Genomic DNA, 21600 nt, shown 5'->3' on the forward strand with positions numbered 1-21600 from the left:
ATGATATTTACACAGTAAGGTTCATGATTACTCATACTTATTACTTACTGAAGTCTAGTGAGTAATCATACTCAGCATGTACACCTTCTCTTCATTATTTCTTTTACATTCCACTACTTTTTGTATGATTACTTTCAGTAACTTGCAAAGTGGGTTCTAAAAAGTCTCGCACTCTTCTGGAATATACATTAGATGGAGGTGATTATCTGTAGAAAAATAAACATGGATGTACAAAAGCAATTCAAGATGATTCTGTATTCTGTATTGGCTTATGTTGCTACCTCCTCTTCTTCTTATCATTATTCTCTCTCTCTGTAGAGTTTTTCCATGCTCTTCACCTTTTGCCCTTAAAACCTTCAAACAAAGCCCAAATAAATCAGAAGGAAAAAGATGAGCAGCAGATCCACCAAGGCTACAGCTTCAACCTTCTGTATTCTTGTTGCCTCTCTGATTCTCAACACTGTAGAATCACTATCACATAGTACCAGCAAAGAAACACTAGATTTCTTTAGTGTTGGGAGAGATGGAAGCCAAAGCAAAGGCTGCAACAATGAATTTCACGGTATATCCAGCTCATTCCATTGTCAGAAACCAACAGACTCTCAAGCACAACCGCCTTTACCTCAAAAAAATGGAACTTTGGTATTTGCAGACAAAAGGCTTGCTGTGGTCTATCCTATAATCCAAAGATTCAAGTCCATAATCACCTCAGATCCTCTAGGAGTTACTAAATCCTGGGTAGGCTCAGATATATGCAGGTACAAAGGTTTCTTTTGTGACAACCCCCCAGATAACCTGTCTGCAATAGCTGTAGCTTCTATAGACTTCAATGGCTTTCAACTTAGCGCCCCTACTCTTGATGGCTTTCTTGATCAGCTTCCTGATATAGCTCTCTTCCATGCTAATTCCAACTTCTTTTCAGGCACTTTATCTTCAAACATCTCCAAGCTCCCTTATCTCTACGAGCTTGACATAAGCAACAACCAATTCTCTGGTCCATTTCCTAGTGCTGTTCTAGGCATGAACGGCTTAACATTCCTGGACTTTCGGTTCAATTTCTTTACTGGGTCAGTCCCACCTCAAATATTCACACAAAACCTTGAGGTCCTTTTTATCAACAACAACCATTTCATGCAGGCACTTCCTGATAATCTAGGCAGCTCCCATGTTCTTTTACTCACTCTAGCCAACAACAATTTCACTGGTCCGATCCCAAGAGGCATTGCCAAAGCTTTGGGCTCTCTAACTGAGGTCCTTTTGTCAAACAACGAGCTCACAGGTTGTTTGCCTTATGAGATAGGCTTTTTAAAAGAGGCCACACTATTTGATGCTAGCAACAACCAATTGACTGGTCCTTTACCATTCTCTTTGGCTTGCATTGAGAAGTTGGAGCAGTTGAATTTTGCTGGGAACTTGTTGTATGGTATGGTGCCTGAAGTGGTGTGTAAGCTAGAGAATTTAAAAAGTTTGTCATTGTCCAATAATTTTTTTATAGTTGTTGGGCCACTATGTAGGAGTTTAATTGAGAGAGGAGTGCTTGATATTAGTAACAATTGCATTCCTGATCTTCCATTTCAAAGATCAGTACATGAATGTGCGAATTTCTTCATAAACCCAAGGATGTGTCCCAAAATGTGGACTTATACTTACCTTCCCTGTAAGTTTCCTCCCTTTGGCTCTCCAATTCCTTCAATTGCTCCTTCACCATGAGTACTCCTTAATTAGTCTCTCCAAAAATATTTCAGGGTTCCTAAAACCCCAGATAAGTAAGAGGTTTATACACTGTGTACGACGACCATGAGTCCTTGAGCTTGTTATCGTCAATGCTCATTGAAACATTGGTTTTAAATTTTTATTTTATTTTATTTCTCTTTGTAGTATGGAACTCTCATTTGTGTGAATGATGATAAATCATCACTTACTTCCTGTAATGTAATGAAAAATACTGAATATGTTTAAGTCATGTAGATGTTAATGGGTATACTTGGTCGTAGTCCAAATAATAAGAAAATATCCGTTTGCAATTATACTATTATAGAGAACCCAAATAAGTCATTCACTTTGTTTATCTGACCCAGGAAAGGGTTGGAAAAAAGGGAACGAAGAACATAATGAGAAGGCAGAAACGAGTGGGGTATCCATAAGCATGCCAATGAAGAAAAGATTCTTTTCCAAAGAATCTGGTCCAGAAATTTGTGCATACAATGCCTTTTCTTTGTGCATACAGTACTCTGGTCCAGATATTAATGAGTATACTTGGTCGTAGTCCCAAGTTCAGGTCTCAACTAACCCAACGCACAACATTCACCGACTGCAACAATGTGGTTTAGCTCAAAAAGACCAAAAGAGCCTATTGTTGACAATATAAACAAATTCTCACATATGTGAGAGGCAAAAACGTATTTAAAAAAAAAACAGACACATGTTAATCACTTGCGTGGTTTAACAATTTGCCTTTGTCCATAAAGTTATTATGAATTACTATTTTTAAAGAAATTCATGCCTCCGCTCAATAGACTAAGTCTCAAAAAAATTTCAATTATGAATCGTAACACTTTATACCAAGACGGATTATAATCCGAATTAAACACAAAACTAAGCTCTACATAGCCCAATACCTATCATTCTAAAACATAATTAACCAAAAAACAATGTGAAAAAAAAAAAAAAGAGGTAACCAACAGTGTATATCGTTTACCAAATGGCCGTGTCACTGGTCACTATTAATCTTCGTTTTATATTGCTAATGGAAAGCTGCAGATACCATTGTTATCGTGTGTTGTTTTATAATTTTTACACAATTATTATTAAGAAATTGATTAATTAGAGTTCGTGGGCTGGTTTACTATACCTTTTTCATGCCTTTGAAGTTCAGAATTCAGATGTTGCATTTGTTTAGTGCTGCAAATATAGACGTACAGGCATAGCTATATATGGAAACTGATGCTAAGTCTGTGTGAGAATTATCTCCAACCATGCCTGCTTGCTGACTTTCTTAATGGGCTCCAATCGTCGCACATTATTGGGGGACCATGATGGCATGACCAGTATTTTTAAAGATGTGATCGAATAGTCAGCCATCCCAACAGTGGGAAGTTTAAAATACGGTATTGCTGTGTTTGGTTTAGAAGAAAAATATTTTTTAACTGAAGCAAAATGAATCCAACTATTTAAAATGGAGAGTGATACCTGATAATTTAGTGATACAGTTCTTTTATGGACACACACTTCGACATAACTTGTATGTTTGTCAATACATAATTGAATTATATCTCTTCAACACAGTTCATCACTGAAAGTTAATAAAAAGTAATCCAATAATCACTTATCACAAATTTAAGTAATGTCAAAATATACTTGCAAATGTGTAGTCCTAGATTTTTTGTCTAAGATTCACATGAAAGTGGAATTGCATCACAGAAAAGAAAACCTCGGACAAAAATACATTGTTTATGGTCACTTGAACACTTTAAAAAGACAAATCACGGTTCCCTTTTCATTAGTTATAAAATAGATTTGGCAAGAATTCTAATATAAATGTCAATTCAATCATAGAGAAAGGGATGGACAGTGGATGGATCATCCGCTGTCTATATATATATATATATATCATTAGGATAATGGAATAGAAATTTTTTATTTTTTGGGTTATGTTAGAACCCAATCACTAATCAAGGTCCAACAAGTTTGTAGCCACTGATCAAGTCTAGCCAGAGCATTTAGTTCACTGTATCATTGGATTCGTGCACTGTTGTGCTGCCCATGTCAATGTCTGATACCACTCCGTTAGTTGGGTCTATATCATTGGATCCACATCTGCTTTTGAAATTTTAATACCATGGTCCATGGTGAGGATCAGAGTATGGGAAATTTTTACAGAAGGTTTTTTTTTTTTTTGTCTGACGAAATACTGATTCTATTTGTCTTGCTTGAGAATGCATTCATTGACATAGCAAATTCAATGTACTAGTTTGGCATGTAGTTTCAAATACTCTTTGTTTTTTTCAATGTACTAGTTTGTACTAGGTCGTTTATTAGTAGACATGCCCTGGCTTTTTTTCTTTTTTTTTTTAAGAAGATAATCAGTCATCATATTAATCAAGAAGCTAGTAAATTAGCAGAAACAAAATTAACTATATAGTTGACTATAACTAGTTAGATTGGCCCCATTAATGGAGTTTAATTTCTTATATAGTTGCATTTTCAATATTTTATATTTTTTCGAGTAAAGCAGAAAAATATGGTTTTCTTAATCCAACAATTAATAACATAAATGACAGTTATACATTTTTCTTTTGGATTCTACACATACCTTTGCTCAATCCAAATTCGTAACATAAAACTTGACTAATATAATTTTGTACATGATTAAGATACTAAAAAAATTTCCAGATTTTGTCCCTTGCATCTTAGGAAATTGAACAATTTTGGGACCCAAAAAATCTGGCGAAATGAGTTAGAATACAAGTTAGCCTCTTTCCTTTGCTTTAGGTACCCTATAAATTCCAGTAAAATACTTTAGTCGCTCTAAAAATACTAGAATAGTAGTTGAACAGGACAGTAGATTATGGCTGAGTTTGGATACGGATGAAAATTACTGCGTCCGCGTCTGTGCGTTTTTTTTTTTTTTTTTTTTTTCTGCTGATGCACGATCCAGGGGGACAGCGGTTACTGTTTATGCACTGTACATGAACAGTAGCCGATTTTGTTGACTTTTCAGCACCTCTGTGGGTCCTGTGTACTGTTCACGAGACCCACAAACTTCACTTTTCAGATTTTTTAAAATTAAAAATGGGACCCACGGCACTATTCACACATTTAAAAATTATTTTGGTACAGTGTTTTCAGTTTTCAGTTTTCAGCAATAAACTGTATCCAAACGGACCCTATAAGTATTAGAAAATTGGAATAGATTTGCTATACTTATTTTTTGGTTAAGTGAAAATATCTAACCGCTCCACCTCCTTGTCATTTTTACTTCTTGTCTTTTTATTCAACTCAGGTGATATCTTTTATCATAAGCCTCTTTGATCAATTGTTTGATCATTTTTTTTTTTTCAATAGCTTATGTTGCTATACGTACATGTCACTATTTAGGTGTACAAAATATAAATTCTAGAAAGCACAGAAAATGAGAGAGAGAAAGGGTTTAGCTAAATGATAATATTTTATTAGTAAATTAGTCATTTAATTTATTTTTATTAAATGAGTTATTTTTTTTTTATACATGATAGAATTTTACTTTAACCTAATCTAAGTGTATATGTATGTGAAATTTCTTCCTGAAAACTTGAACCCGGTCTTTGTCCCCCACACTCCACAGGTACTTATACTTGTTGAGAAGATTATCATTTAGATTTTGTCATTAAAAAAAATTATTGTGGCAATACTAAAAAATTTAGGATACGGTAAAAAAAATGATAAATCACAGAAATTTTTTTTTTTTTTTCCACTCAAAATTAAGACTAGCAGTAATCAAATTTATTTATAAAATAAAATTTAAAAAAAAAAAAAGGAAAGGACAAAGAACTAAGAATTAAGAAAAAATTTATTTTTGACAGAGTCGGTAGGCAAGTGGTCATCTCTCTCTTCCTGACATCTTCTAAAAAAAAATCATTGAAAATAAAAGCCGGTAGAAAAGAACATTAGAGAAAGCCTCCGAACCATTCAAACTAACAACAATGCCAACTGTAGGAATCAGACGAAGCAAAAGGAGATCAGGCTACAAACACCCTTTTCTTAAAAAACTTGAACAAGCCAACTTATGCATGTCCAGCATATAGACTAGCTCTTACAATTCCAACTTAATTGGTATAATTTCACCGGTCAAAAAAGGTCACAGATTTCGTTTTCTGAGATGGCCCAAGGCCTGAAAACTTTCTATTAGGCCTACAGTTTACAGTATTGGGCTTCCACCGAAAATTATTCTCAAGGTTCAGGCTAAACTAAGCCCATCTTTTCTTTTTCTTTGAATACTATGGTCCATGGTGAGTATCAGAGTATGGGAAATTTTTACAGAAGGTTTTTTTTTTTTTGACGAAATACTGATTCTACTGGTCTTGCTTGAGAATGCATTCATTGACATAGCAAATTCAATTTTCCCTAAAGAAATGAAAACAAACATTAAGATGTATACAAAATTAAAATGATTCTAAAAAAAAAGAAAAAGATGTATACAAAATTACATAATATTATTGAACTTATTAGTTACAAAGTTATGGTTTGGATCAATGTTTTATGAAACAGTCACTACGAGAAAGACAATTATTAAAAAAAAGTTGAAAGATAATCGATTGAATAACCCTACCTTGCAATCGTTTGGCTACTGCTAATTTCACATTAATAGGCAATAATAGAATTTTAGCTTGAAAATCTGACACAAATGTGCATTGCTTATCAATTATCATGTATTTAAATGGAAAACTGGCTTAGTGCACGTTTGACATGTAGACATGTAGTTTCAAATGCTCATTTTTTCAAAGTACAACTTTGTACTAGGTTGTTTATTAGTGGACATGCCCTGGCTTTTTTTTTTTTTTAGAAGAAAATTAGTCATCATATTAATCAAGAATCTGGTAAATTAGAAGAAACAAAATTAACTTTATAGCTGACTATAACTAGTTAAATTGGCCCCGTTAATAGAGTTTAATTTCTTATATAGTTATTATAGGGATAAAAGGTCCATGAATGTATATTGGGTTGTGGATCTTGTCCAAGGACAGGTAAACGTTAACTAAACAGTATAAATCAGTGAGTTATGGAAGGATCCTGGTCATGAGGGTTTGGGAAGATCGTCTGAGGAGAAATGCGGCAAATGCCTCCTCAGCTTAACAGAATAGAGGTCAAAGGAGTTGACCTGCCATCAAAGGCAATACTCCGGGCAATTCTACGGGTAATGATAAACATTAAGAGAGAATAGGATAAAGGGAAGCTAACAAATATTTAAGAGAAAGTTACTATCACTACATTAAATGCTCTGTAGCTAACTCTCTGGCCACATTAATGTGGAGGTGATACCTGAACAGTAATATTCAGCCTTACAACTATTTCTAAAGACTTCAAGAATGTGTTGATAGAACAAGGATCAAGACAGTCAACTTGACCTACACGTGGATGGTGGAGATGAAGAAAAACAGGAGAATATAAGGAAGAAAGATCCCATTACAATAGGACATCTGAGAATTTGTAGAAAAAAAAAAAACTGGAGGAATAAGAATTGTTATTGTAATCATGTTTAAGAGAGATATATACAAGAATTACTCTCTTCAGACTTTGCCGAGGAAGATTTATTTTGCACAAAACCTGTTTATTTTTGTTTTTCTTGTCATTTTTAACCCATTGTGATTGTTGTCCAACTCATTGAAGTATAGTTTCAAGCCCATTCTCTATAAATTCGTTGTGTTTGGCTCTTTGAGCCTTAATTCTTTTATCTTTGTGCTTAGGATTCAAACTGTGTCCTTACAGTTGTATTTTCAATCTTTTATATTTTTTGGAGTAAAGCAGAAAAATATGGTTTTCTTAATCCAACAATTAATAGCATAAATGACAGTTAAACATTTTTTTTTATTTTTTTGGATTCTACACATATACCTTTGCTCAATCCAAATTCGTAACATAAAACTTGACTAATATAATTTTTGTACATGATTAAGACTCTAAAAAAATTTCCAGATTTTGTCCCTCGCATCTTAGGAAATTGAACAATCTACTACCTTTTTTGGGACCCAAAAAATCTGGCGAAATGAGTTAGAATACAAGCTAGCCTCTTTCCTTTACTTTAGGTACTCTATAAATATCAGTAAAATACTTTAGTCGCTCTAAAAATACTAGAATAGTAGTTGAACCGGACAGTAGTATTATAAGTATTAGAAATTTGGAATAGATTTGCTATACTTATTTTTTGGTTAAGTGAAAATGTCTAACCGCTCCACCGCCTTGTCATTTTTTTCTTGTTGTCTTTTTATTCAACTCAGGTGAAATCTTTTATCATAAGCCTCTTTGATCAATTGTTTGATCATTTTTTTTTTCAATAGCTTATGTTGCTATAAGTACATGTCACTATTTAGATGTACAAAATATAAATTCTAGAAAGCACAGAAAATGAGAGAGAGAAAGGGTTTAGCTAAATTATAATATCTTATTCGTAAATTAATCATGTAATCTGTTTTTAATAAATGAATCTTGTTGAGAAGATTGTCATTTAAATTTTGTCATAAAAAAATATTGTGGCAGTACTCAAAAGTTTAGGATATGGTAAAAAATGATAATATCACAGGAAATTTTTTTTTTCACTTACTGGCAGTAGTCAACTTTATTTATATAAAAAAAAAAAAGACAAAAAATAAAGAAAATTTTTATTTTTTAACAGAGTAGCTGTGCAAGTGATCATCTCTCTATTCCTAGCATTTTTAATAGAGTAGGTATGCAAACAGAGTAGGTATGCAAGTAGTCATGTCTCTCTTCCCAGCATTTTTAACAGAGTAGGTATGTAAGTGGTCATCTCTCTCTTCCTAGCACATTCTAAAAAGAAAAAAAACTACTGTAAATGAGAGATAGTAAAAAAGAACATTCATAAAAAACCTCTTTTTGAAATCAATTATACAATGTTTTTATCAATTCAAACTAAAAATTATGCCTCTTTAACTGTAAGAATCAGATGAAGCAAAAAGGGATCAGTCTCCAAACACCCTTTGTCCTTAAAATTTTTGAACAGGCCAACTTATGCATGTCCAGCATATAGACGAGTTCTTGCAATTCCAGCTTAATTTGTATCTTAAGAAGTAATAAGTTTACGATTCCAAATTTTCAATTCTTCAGCCGTGATCATTAGTTGATTTCTCAATCTTTAGAGCTAAACTTCTAGATTTTTTATGAATTAAAAAGTGAACAGATAGGATTGTATTGGATTTGGTTCTTTTCAATGTATGCACACAACTGCCAAACCAGGTATGTATACAGCAAATAGACTCTTGACTTTGTTTTTTAGGTTTCGGTAATAGCCCTTCTTGACCATCCAAAAAAAAAAGGCTCTTGTTAACTTGAATGGATTGACATTTTTCCACGTCATTTAAACTGTTCATTTTAATTTTTTATCTAGTGGTATAATTTCACCGGTCAAAATCGGTCACAGATTTCGTAGTTCCGCCCAAGGCCGAAAGCTTTCTATTAGGCCTACGTCTGCGTCTGCGTTCAGCTTTCCACTTTTTTTTTTTTTTTTTTAAGACCAGCGCTTAGTGCACTGTTCATGAGACATGAACAGTGCACTAAGGCATATGAACAGTAAAAAAAGAGTAAACAGTAATTTTTTACACATTTAAAAATTATTTTGCTACAATGTTTTCAGTTTTCAGCAATAAGTTATATCCAAACGGACTTTAAATCCATCTTTCTTTTTCTTTTTCATATGAGTGGGCTTGAAATGGGGTGTGTGATCACAGATTGTTCTAGTATTCATCAAGAATTATTCAAAGCCCATTTTTTGATAACAAAAGTCGACCTTAGCTTCAATGAGAAATGCTAGGCAAGGAGATTCTATGCACAAGAGCTAAATTATGGGCCATGCATCCTGGCTAATTGGGAATTAGCTTACCAAGTATACAAGAGCAATTTTATTTGTATAAACTACATGTTCACAAATTTTATTAGGGCAAATTCTAGTGTTTGAGCTAATGTCAACTAGGTCCAAGATTTTTTAAAATTAGCTAATTTAGTCTCTAAAGTCAACTTAGTCTCTAAATAGTTATTTTTTATCAACTATTTTAGGAACTAAATTAGTTTTAGGAACCAAATTAGTTAATTTTGAAAAGTCTTGAACTTGATTGGTATAAGTTTAAAGAACAAAACTTAGGTACAATACTTTAAGTGGTGTTCCTTAAATTTTCCTTTTAAGATTCAGCCATATGGCTACTTAACTAAGAAGGAAAATGTTGACAAGCACCATGCGATGCTTGTTTACATTTCCTTTTTTGTGTCTTACTTTAAAAAATGAAAAAAAATATCAAAAAAATTACTAAAAGAGATAATAACAAAAAATTGCCAAAAGTTGTCTTTAATTGTGTTGTTTCCGGGCACCTTATGGTGCCTGTTAATACAACCCAACTGAGAAATATACTTTTATCCCATGAGAAAAAATCCACATAACAAAATCGTAAAAAAATAACCTAAAGAACAACACCTAAGTACTGTACCTAAGTTTTACTCAAGTCCAAACCAAGGTTTTGAAACCCGGACCGTTCATTGAACCTTAAAAGGGAGAGGTTCAAGATTTTTGAAGTTCAACCGAGGTTGAACCGGGGTTGAACTGTGATAATGTCATAATTAATTTAATAATTAATTAAAGCCTAAATATAGATATCAAATTTACAAAACTAGCAAAATTGACTAATATATCTATATATGTGAGGAAAATGTAATGATTTTCAAGCATATATTTAATAATTAAATAAGAAAGTTAATAAAATAAAATAATAATCATGTAAACATTAAAATTTATGATTAATTTTTGAAGTAAAGTTGAATATCTTTGAAGGATTTTAATTATAATTTTTTTTATTCATTATAAGAGATGGATAATTTAATTAAGCAAAATAAAATTGTATTAAGTTGTTTTTATAAAAAAATAATAATTACTAAGAGGTTGGACCGCACGGTTCTTGACACCGGTTCATGTGGTCCAACCCCGGTTTTAGAGATTTACGGAATTAACTAAAAATACAGTTCTTTATGCTTAAAAAATCGGTTCTTATCCCAGTTCTCGGTTTTCACGGTCCGACCTCCTGGTCTGGTCCAATTCTGAAAACAGTGGTCCAAACCTAATGTATGTTAATGAAATTTTCCTATTTGTGGATTGGGGTTTGATATGCAAATCATAGACAAATCAAAAGTTGGGCTTTATCAAATTCTTGAGCTCGTATTAATCTCTAAACACTAGCTCCAATTTCATGTAGCAAAGATTATACTACAAAATCACTTTGATTATTTTTGCATCTCTAAGGGTGTGTTTGTCTAGAGGTGAAATATAATGGATGGAAATTAAAGGAAAGAAAATAAGAGAGGAAGGATTTTTTGGAGGTGTTTGGTTAAGAGGGGGGAGATAAAAAATTGAGATAGGACCCAGACGTTTTCTCCATAGGCCCACAAAAAAGTTTTCTCTCCAAAATGGGGAGAAAACTAGGGAGAAGGGAGAAGCGAACTAGGTTGACGAAAATGCCCAATTCGTAGGGATGACAATTTATGCCCGACCCGCAAGTATCCGGCTCGGCCCGACCCTAATGGGCTGGGTTTTACCCGGTCCGATAAGGAATAGGGTCAGGTATGGGTTTTAAAAAAAATCCCGAAGTGAGTCCGGGTTTACTAAAAAACCCCTATATATATGTGTGTGTGTGTATGTGTGTGTGTGTATATGTGTGTATATATATATATAATCTTACCCTAACTCCCTCAATTTTCAGCAGCAGCAGCTCACTGCCTCACAAAAGCACACATAGCTCACGCCTCCCTCCTCACCCTCACTGCCTCACAAAAGCACACACAACACACGACCTCACACAGTCCTCAGTCCTCACACTGCTGTGACAGCATATGACCTCACACCTCACACTCACACCTTACACAACACAGGGCCTCACACCTCACATAGTTACACAAGCCACATCACACGTCTCTACCTCTCACGAATCCTCATTCTCTTGCTTTGACACTATTTGCTGCAGCCACGCTCTTCCTCAGGTACATCGTACTCCTCTTTTTTCTCTCTTCAGAAATTTGTAACATTTTCTTTCTTGCTAGTTCATGTCATCTGAAAAGTGAGTGATTCTCACTTTTCAGCAAATGGGTTTTATCAATGCTGGATTTATGTTACTTCTCTACTTAAAATTTTGCATTTCTATGCTATTTTCCTCGTTTTTGTTGGAGGGATGGTGGAAGCCATAGGTGAAAGGATATTTATATGTGAAATGGGTATATGGGTTTACTTGAAATTGTTCTAGAATTTGATACTTGATAGTATATAATTGTAGAAGAATGTAATATGGAAATTTTGAAAACTGTTTATTAAGAAATGTTACTGGTCATTGCATTGTTTATTAAGAATTTGATAGTATATAATTTTAAGTTTATGAAATGATCATTGCATTATTCTAGTTTACTAAGTACATAATAATTTTCCTTTAGATAGGTTTGTACATTATTGCCAAATGCAAATATGACTATGTCAATTACAAGGTGAGAGGTTGAAATTTTGTTGTCAAAATGAGAGCTTGTACATTCTGTTCCCTTATTCTTTCCCTTCATATCTGCGTAGTTTGTTTAATGGAAGAAATTGTTTTTTGTTTTTTGTGTTTGCTGGGAATGCAAAGCCTAAAACGGAGATGGAAGACACAAACAAATCTAGTTCTTCCTCGCCAAGCAGCTGTCCCTTGAGAATCGGACGTTGTCCTTTGCCAGCTATGCGGTCTCCTTTGCCAATTTCACGATCACCCTCGCCATTGTCGCTTGACAGCTCACCCTCAAGATCACCATCACATTTATGCCCATTAAATAACGAGTAAGTGTTTGAATTTGTAATTAATCATGTTTAATTATGATTAGGTTGATAGAATTTGTGTAATTATGAATTTGTGCCTATTAATCAATGAGTATGTGTAATAATAAATTTATGAATATTTGTTTTGATTCTAACTCCCAAACTTCTAAACCAATTAGGAGTCCGAACTCCAGGGTGGTGGACTTAGTGGAAGAAGACTTAGAGGTAGAGGAGCAAGAAGGGACAAAGGAAGAGGGAGAGCAAGAGCCTACAATTGAGGACTTGGATACAAGTAAAAAAAGAAAGACTACCTCAGATGTTTGGGATCATTTTACAAGGAATAAAGTTAATGGAAAATCTAAAACCCAATGTCATCATTGTAGCAAACTTTATTTGGGTGATTCTAGCCAAGGTATAACCCATTTGCGTAATCATTTAGTAAGATATCCACGGTTGAAGTTTAAAGATATAAGGGATATGCAACAACAAGTCTTAATTAAACAACAAAATAAGGTGGATGAAACTCCGAGTTTAAATGCTTACCAATTTGATCAAGTCAAAGTGAAGAATAATCTTGCTCGTATGGTCATCCTACATGAATACCCCCTTTCAATAGTTGACCACATTGAGTTTAGAGAATTTGTGGCTTCTCTTCAACCTCTGTTTAAACTTGTCTCAATAAATACTTTGAAGAGTAATATTCTTAAAATCTATGATAATGAGATTGAGAAAGTTTTGAAGATGACAGACAATAATGGAAGTAGGATGACAATTACAACTGATATGTGGACTTCAAATAACAAAAAGAGAGGGTTAATGGTCATTACCGCTCATTTTATTGATCATACTTGGACATTGCAAAGCCTGGTTTAAGGTAGTTTTTTTTATCTATAAAATGAATGTTAAAGACTTTACATTTAGAATGTTTATTGAGTTATGTTAAATTGAATGTTTAGACTTTATGTTTAATTGAATGTTTATTGAGTTATGTTATAATTATTCATATTATTTTTCTAAGTTTGTTTATGTTCCTTCTCCACACACGAAAGATATCTTTACTGAAGTCCTTATTGATTGTTTGTTAGAGTGGAACATTGATAGGAAGTTGTCCACAATAACTGTTGATAATTGTAGTACTAATGATGTCATGATAAGACTTATCTTGAATAAGCTTGATATTAGTTCTCTTATGTTAGGTGGGTCTATGTTGCATATGAGGTGTGCTGCATATATTTTGAATTTGATTGTTCAAGATGGGTTGTCTCTTATTGGTGATGGTATTGAAAGGATTCATGGTAGTGTGATTTATTAGACTGGATCACCAAAAAGGAGGCAGGAATTTGAAGAAAATGCACGTCAATTGCGTGTTCAATGCACCAAAGAGTTAGTCTTAGATTGCAAAACTCGTTGGAATTTAACTTACTTAATGCTTTATATTGCATTGATTTATAAATATATTTTCTTGCGTTTGACTAAACGTGAAACATTTTATACTTGTTTGCCACGTGATTATGATTGGGAGTTAGCCAAAGATATTTGTGGGAGATTGGAGTTGTTTCATTGTGTGACTAGGTTTTTCTCTGGTCGTAAGTACCCTACAATTAATATGTATTTTACTTTGGTGTGTGAGTTGAAAATTGCATTGAATGAATGAAGTTTGTCTTCAAATGAGATGATAAGTACGATGGCAGAAAGCATGCTTGCTAAATTTAATTCTTATTGGGCTAATGTTAGTGTTGTTATGGTTGTTGTTGCTATCTTAGATATAAGATGAAGTTATTGGAGTTTTATTATCCTGACATTTATGGAGATAATTCTGATTTGGAAATTGAAAAAATTAAGAATCTTTGTTATGATTTGCTTGATGAGTATGGAGATATAGATGAGTCCCCTGTAGATAATAAAGGAAGTTCTCATATTCCTGCAAGTACTTAAAGCCTTGTGGCACAAATGAAGTCTAGGTTAAGTAGGGCAATGTCATCATTTGATTTGTTTGTGAACAATAGTTCAAGTAGTTCAAAGAAACATGGGAGTGCTATAATGGAATTTGATCATTTCATTGATGAGGGAGTGTTGAAGAGGAATGAAGATTTTGATATTTTGGGATGGTGGAAAAGTAATGGTCTCAAATATCCTAATTTACAAAGGATTGCAAGATATATTTTAGCCATTTTTGTCACAACTGTTGCTTTAGAATCTGCCTTTAGTACTAGTGGGAGACTTTAAGTTCACACCGTAGTAGGCTACATCCCAAGACTATAAAGGCAATGAAGTGTGCTCAGAATTAGTTATGGAGTGAAATCAATGGTTAGCAATTGTCTAATTTCTATTTATAAAATCAAAATTGTATTTTTATATTTGCTAGTTACAGTTTGATGAAATTTATTTCATTTTTTAATTCATTGTTGTTGTTGGTTCTTCAACTATGTCTAGAGATTGTACACTTTAATCAATTATTGATGATGGAGAGCCTAATGAAGAGGATGAGAGTTGTGTCACAATTGTGGAGGATTAGACATTTTGTATTAATTTAGTAGCCTCTTTAATTTCTTAGACTTGTTGAATTAATTTGTTGGTTTGTAATTATTCTAAGCCTTTTTAGCCTTTTGTAATTCCTTAACCTTTTTAATTTGTTGGTTTGTTGGACTTGTTGGATTTATTTTATTTTTATGTTTAGCTAGTGATTTTAGCTATGTTTTTGTTGATTAATAATTAAATGGTTATTTTAGTTAGATGATTTATTGATTTAAAGTCTTAGCTATGATTTATTGATGTATAATTAACATGTGATTTATTGATTCATGATTAACTTATGATTTAGATTGATTTGGTTGCCATATAAAGTGGACTAAATGCCAAATTTTGGCATTTGGGCCACGTGATATGGCTTGAATGGGCTAGAATCTTGGCAAAAAATCTTAATGGGTTTAAATTTTTTTTTGGTTGGGCCAGATTTGGGCCCAAGTGGCTAAATGGGGCCCGCGGGGTGGGTTTGGGCCCTGGAAAAAAAATCCAATTAATAATCGGATCCGTTCAGGTATGCAAAAACTTGTCCCGAACCTGACGCGTTGCCATTTCTACTAATTCGTCCACGTTAGGTGTTTTTAAATTTTTTTTTTTTTATCTAGTTGCTTTATGGTTTGATTGTATTTTTTTTTTCCCTTTCTTCATCCACTTGCACATACATAATTTTTTGCTAAAAAAATGTGTTATTTTTTGTTTTATTTAATAGAGATATAATTGTAAATTTATATTAACTTTATTTTTTATTCCCTCGTTTTTCTTGTCAGTTAAACAAATAAATTTTTCATCATTCTATTTTTTCACTCTTCTAACTAAATACAAACGAGGAAACACAAATTTTTTTTTTTTATCACCCTATTTTTTCATCTCCCCAACCCAACGGTTCCTAAAATTCCGTAATTATGACTTATGGATATACTTTCATTATTATGTTTGTAATATGTAATCAAATTTCAAGAAAAACCAGAAAAAAGACATGCTAATCAAACATGCAATCATATTACATCTTAAAATTCCGGTCAAAGCATCTCTCAAAATCACGTAACTGTGAAGTCACAGACCCACAGAGAACACCGTCTAAGCACACGAAAAGGACCTTAAAAGCCAAACCCAAAAAAAGAAGAAGGGAGACAATCTCTCCTCAAAAGCCAACGACAATCTCTCTCTCTCTCTCTCTCTCTCTCTCTCACACACGTTAAAAGCAAATAAGTTCCGTGGCGTGACAGCCAAGCCCATGAACAATCAACAAAGCCAACCTGATAGTAGTAAATTATCTCAACAGTACAACAGTTAATAATTCATAAATAGTACAGTTGAGAAGTTATAAAAAAAAAAAATTACAGTTCTCTCTCATCACAGTCACACTCTGTTGTTTCCCTTTGTATTCACGTGATTCTGATTTTTGCAGACTCCGACAGCGGCTACTCAGGTCTTACATGCTTTGTCACCTTCTGCTTAAACCCTTATTTCCTTGTCTAATAGGTAAATGAAAAATATGGCCAAATCACACTCTCCTAGTGCTACTCATTAGCTTTTCCAACTGAGAAAAATAGCGAAGAGCAAAAAAAAAAAAAACACCCAAACTTCTTCATTCCCATTTTCACATCGTTGCTAACTGTTTCTCCAATAATGCAGGCAATGCTTCATTTTCAACCCTTTAAACTTTTCTTCATCTCCTTCTCACTTATCTTCACCTTAGTAATTTCTTCTTCTTATTCACAACCAAACGATGTGCAAGCGCTTTTATCTTTCAAATCCAAAGCCGATTCGAAAAACAAACTTTACTCCTTCTCTCCAAACACGACCTTACGTTTCTGTCAATGGCAAGGCGTGCAATGCGTGCAACAGAGAGTGATTCGTCTCGTCCTCGAGGACTTGGATCTAGTTGGTACTTTAGCTCCAGACACATTGACTCGGCTTGACCAGCTCCGAATCCTGAGTTTACAAAACAACTCGCTCACCGGTCCGATTCCTGACCTCTCCGGACTCCTCAACCTCAAAACCCTCTTTCTCGACCACAACTCTTTCTCAGGCTCTTTTCCACCGTCGATCCTGAAGCTCCATCGAATCAGAACCGTGGATTTATCATACAACAACCTCACCGGAGCGTTACCGTCTTGGTTAGCCAAAATAGACCGGCTCTACTACCTCCGGCTCGAGTGGAACCGGTTTAACGGTTCCGTTCCTCCACTGAACCAAACCACTCTCCAAACCTTCAACGTCTCAGGCAACAACCTAACCGGACCGATTCCGGTTACAGTCACTCTCGTCCGGTTCGGCTCCTCATCGTTCTCGCAAAACCCTACTCTCTGCGGTGTGATTATAAACAAGGAATGCCAGCCTGGCACTCCCTTCTTCACACCACAACCGTCTCCGTCAAACGCGGCGCCTCCGCCGCATATTTCGTTAGGCGAGAGCGCGGAAGTACACGGCGTCGAGCTGAGCCACGAACCGTTACAGAAAAGGCACGAGAGAACCAAAGTGATCATCGGCTTCTCGGCTGGCGTGGTGGTTCTGATCGTCTCGGTCATTTGCTTCGTTATAGCCGTGAAGAAACAGCGGAGCCAGAAAGGGAGCGAGTACTCGGCGTCGGCTTTGACGGCGGCTCCGGCGACGGGTTCGGAGGAAGCGGATGCTACGGCGGCGCAAGCAGCGATGGAGCAGGAGAAAGAGTTGGAGGCTAAAGTGAAGAGAGCGCAAGGGATGCAGGTGGCGAAGAGTGGGAGCTTAGTATTCTGTGCGGGTGAGGCGCAGCTGTACTCGCTGGACCAGCTTATGAGAGGCTCGGCTGAGTTGCTTGGGCGTGGGACCATTGGGACAACTTACAAGGCTACGCTTGATAACCGTTTGATTGTCAGTGTTAAAAGATTGGACGCTGGGAAATTAGCGGGTGCAAGTAAGGAAATATTTGAGCGTCACATGGAATCAGTGGGTGGGCTTAGACATCCAAATTTGGTTCCACTCCGGGCCTTTTTTCACGCCAGGGAAGAAAGGCTTTTGGTTTATGATTACCAGCCCAATGGGAGTCTCTCCTCTCTCATTCACGGTAAGTCTCTCTCTCTCTCTTTTTTTTTTTTTTAATAATTGAGATTGAATTAATTGGATTTGAAAATTATTATTATTTGAGAAATGATATGTCCACAATATTTTTACAACAAATCCTAAGTGGCAGAATGTTACTGGTTGTTATTATTGGGGCAAAAAAGTAATCTTAGTGTTAGGTTCAAATTTGAACCAATAACAACTAATCACCTATGATTTGTTGTAAAAATATTGTAAAAATATATGATTTGTTGTAAAAATATTGTAAAAATATTATGGACGTAGCACCTCTCTTATTATTATTTAGTAGTAACGAGATTAAGATATAACGACTAAACGACATGATTATTTGCAATCGAAGGTGGATAGGACTAGATTTTGGTGGTATCTTAAAACCGAGAATCTTGCTGATGACTGCCTTGGGACTTCGACTTGACGTTAAAAAAAATGTTTTGGTTTTGTAAAGTATCTTTCTCGTTGAGACAATGGTCACCATGTAGGCACGTTACCAGAACTAGCTGCTCTAAAGTAGAGCGCGTGGATACAAGGCTTAGGTGGTTGTGGGGTAGGGTATGGGAGTGGGACCTACAGGATACAGTCTCTTGAATTTATCTATATTTTGAAATTCTGACAGGACCCCAGCAACCGTCACAATTGTGTCTGAGTTTGCTTGTCCCACGCGCAGTTGTTCGCGTTGGTTTGCACTGGGAATAGTCATAGCTGAAATTTAGGAATTATATTTGGTAGTTGTGGCTGTGGGACCCACCTCAATGTATGATTATGAACTTAGATGGGCCTGAAGTTATTGAATTGTTGCTATTCCAGTGGACCCATTTGTAGCTAGTGGAGCCTAGCCCACCTGATTCCTGTAACATTCATTTATAGCAAATCCGATCTCACTTGATAGTTGATAGTCTAGGTGATCTGGAATGGGCTCCCTCCTTTACTAGTGGTGCAGCTAAAGTTCCTTTTAGTTGTTGATAAGAAGCGGTATAGTTAAACTAGTTTCATTTAATAACCTCTTTTTTTTTTTTTTTTTAGTCCGAATTTGGTAAGGATAGAGTGTAAAACTTATGTTTTACATCATTTAATAAGAGATTGTCATATTAATATTTTACCTAAAATTTACTACATCCTATTACACTTAATAACATCTTAAGAAACTCTTAATTTGGTTGGATTTATGTATGTGTATTAAAATTGATTGAGTGTGGTTGCGCTTATTATTAAATATGTGATAAGATGATATGACATGTTGGGATATTAGAGGGGTAAAACATGAGTTTTACACCACATTTTTACAAAATTTAATCTCTTCTAAATAAGGCGTTCTAAATATTGAAGGTCAATCTTAACTATTGATGGAACGCTCTTTCACGAGTGTTAAAATTGTTATTGTGATTATGTGTGAGATAGAATAGAGTAAAAGCAAGACTTAACATTGTTTGGTAGTAAGAATTAACATTGTTTAGACAGATGACCTATATTCTTTTTTTTGAGAGAGATATGACCTATACTCATAATAGAAAACGTTTGACAGTTACATATGTACTATATGAACTGTTCATATTACAATAAAGCCCATGCATGATTTATATCGTAACTAACCATAGGGCATAGGCTAACCTAGAATAATTTACGGCCGAGGTTTTAGTACTTGCACTATAAATAAAAATTCATTTGATTAATGATTTAAAAAACGGATCAAAACATAATAAATGCAAATGAAAAAAAATATAAATAAAAATATGCACAAGTATATTACAAATTGATTGAGAAATTGAGGAGAAAAACCTAAAAGGCATGGCTGTACATATTAGATTTTAAAAAAAAACTATGTTCCAACTGAATGGCATATAGTTATGTCATATCAATATAATTTCATAAGATATTGGCAACAAATTTGGGATATTAAATATTGTGCAATTTGTGTATATTTTTCTCAGATTTTAACTATTCTTTCAAGCAATGTACAAAACATATGTTTATTTTTCATATAGTTTGATTTTTTTTTTTGACTGAAAGAGGTAGAAATATTTTTTAATTTTGGTTCAACTTAAAATTTTATGTATATGTTGTGTTACTTCAACATTTGAAATTGAGATTAAAATTATATGTATAAAATTTCAATTTATAACATTCGCTCTATGGTGATTGGCTCTTTATTATTAGATCAAGATATTAATTGATTTTATTGTATAATTCGATTTAAGTTTAGGTCCTTTGTTCGGTGACAAGAGACTTTATCAATTAATCTAATTGGAATTAATGCATAGAGTTGTTAGTTGAGACTATGAATTGCATTAAAATTTGTAAACTCATCTTTGATTTTATTTTTAGTAATAAACTCCTCTTTGATATAGTACGTTAAAAATTGCATGTGCAGGTTCAAAATCAACTAGGGCAAAGCCACTCCATTGGACATCATGCTTAAAAATAGCAGAGGATGTAGCACAAGGCCTCTCCTACATCCACCAAGCATGGAGGCTTGTCCATGGCAATCTCAAGTCCTCCAATGTCCTCCTCGGCCCCGACTTCGAGGCATGTGTCACGGACTACTGCCTCTCCATCCTTGCCAACCCAGCCTCCGACGATGACCAAGACAACTCTGCATATAAAGCCCCCGAAACTCGCAATTCCAATCACCAAGCAACCTCAAAATCCGATGTCTACTCCTTTGGAATTTTGTTGCTAGAGCTTCTCACTGGCAAGCCTCCATCACAGCATCCATTTTTGGTGCCCAATGATATGGTAAATTGGGTTAGGTCCACAAGGGAAGAAGATGGTGGGGAAGACAATAGTATGGAAATGCTTCTTGAGGTGGCTATAGCTTGTAGCCTAACCTCACCTGAGCAGAGGCCCACTATGTGGCAGGTATTGAAGATGTTACAGGAGATTAAAGAGACTGTATTAATGGAGGATAGTGAATTATTGGACCCGCCTACTGCCATGTCCTAGTTTTATTGTTTCTACGTACAATAGATGTGTCATGCATAGAGATAAAAGATATAGATAACAACAAATGCAATGCTACTTTTTCCTTGCATTTCCACCGCATATACTTATTTATTTTCTGTGTTCTTTCCCTATCTTGCTTTTCAAATCATCGCTGTTGAGGAGCACGTTTTTTCTTCCTTAGACTACTTCCATTATTGTTACTTCTAATTGAGGAAAAAAATAAAAATTGAAAAGAAGAAAAAATAAGGTTTGGTAAAGGTATGAACGTAGTTGCAAATTTGCAATCATGCATAAATCTAACGGTAATGAAAATCTTTTATCCCACTTTATACTCACCAATAACAACCCACCAAACATCTTTTTTTCTTTATCTTTTTTTATAAACTAACCGAGGTTTTAACATGAAATAATAATTAAAAAATTAATCATATGGCATATTATGAGTAGTAGAGCATAAAGTGAAATACTTAGAGTGAAATTGAGGATTCTATTTTCATTGAGGTTGTAACATTATAAATCCAAATCTCTTGTAACTCTTTTTATTCCACTTCATA

General features: G+C 34.5%; 2 protein-coding genes across 2 annotated transcripts; both read left to right on the forward strand.

Moving 5' to 3' along the window:
* LOC142641433 (uncharacterized protein At4g06744-like) lies at positions 1-1981 on the forward strand. The gene has a single exon (XM_075815875.1). It carries the CDS (start codon positions 391-393, stop codon positions 1708-1710), a length of 1320 nt encoding a protein of 439 aa, XP_075671990.1. The 5' UTR covers positions 1-390; the 3' UTR covers positions 1711-1981.
* A 14333-nt stretch (positions 1982-16314) lies between these two features.
* On the forward strand, positions 16315-21134 carry LOC142622338 (putative inactive receptor kinase At5g67200). The gene is made up of 2 exons (XM_075795790.1): positions 16315-18092; positions 20475-21134. The coding sequence occupies exons 1-2, from the start codon at positions 16676-16678 to the stop codon at positions 21044-21046; spliced, it is 1989 nt and encodes a 662-aa protein (XP_075651905.1). The 5' UTR covers positions 16315-16675; the 3' UTR covers positions 21047-21134.
* Positions 21135-21600: the final 466 nt, after the last annotated feature.

This window comes from Castanea sativa, chromosome 1, assembly GCF_040712315.1.
Source record: "Castanea sativa cultivar Marrone di Chiusa Pesio chromosome 1, ASM4071231v1".
Classification (NCBI taxonomy): Eukaryota; Viridiplantae; Streptophyta; class Magnoliopsida; order Fagales; family Fagaceae; genus Castanea; species Castanea sativa.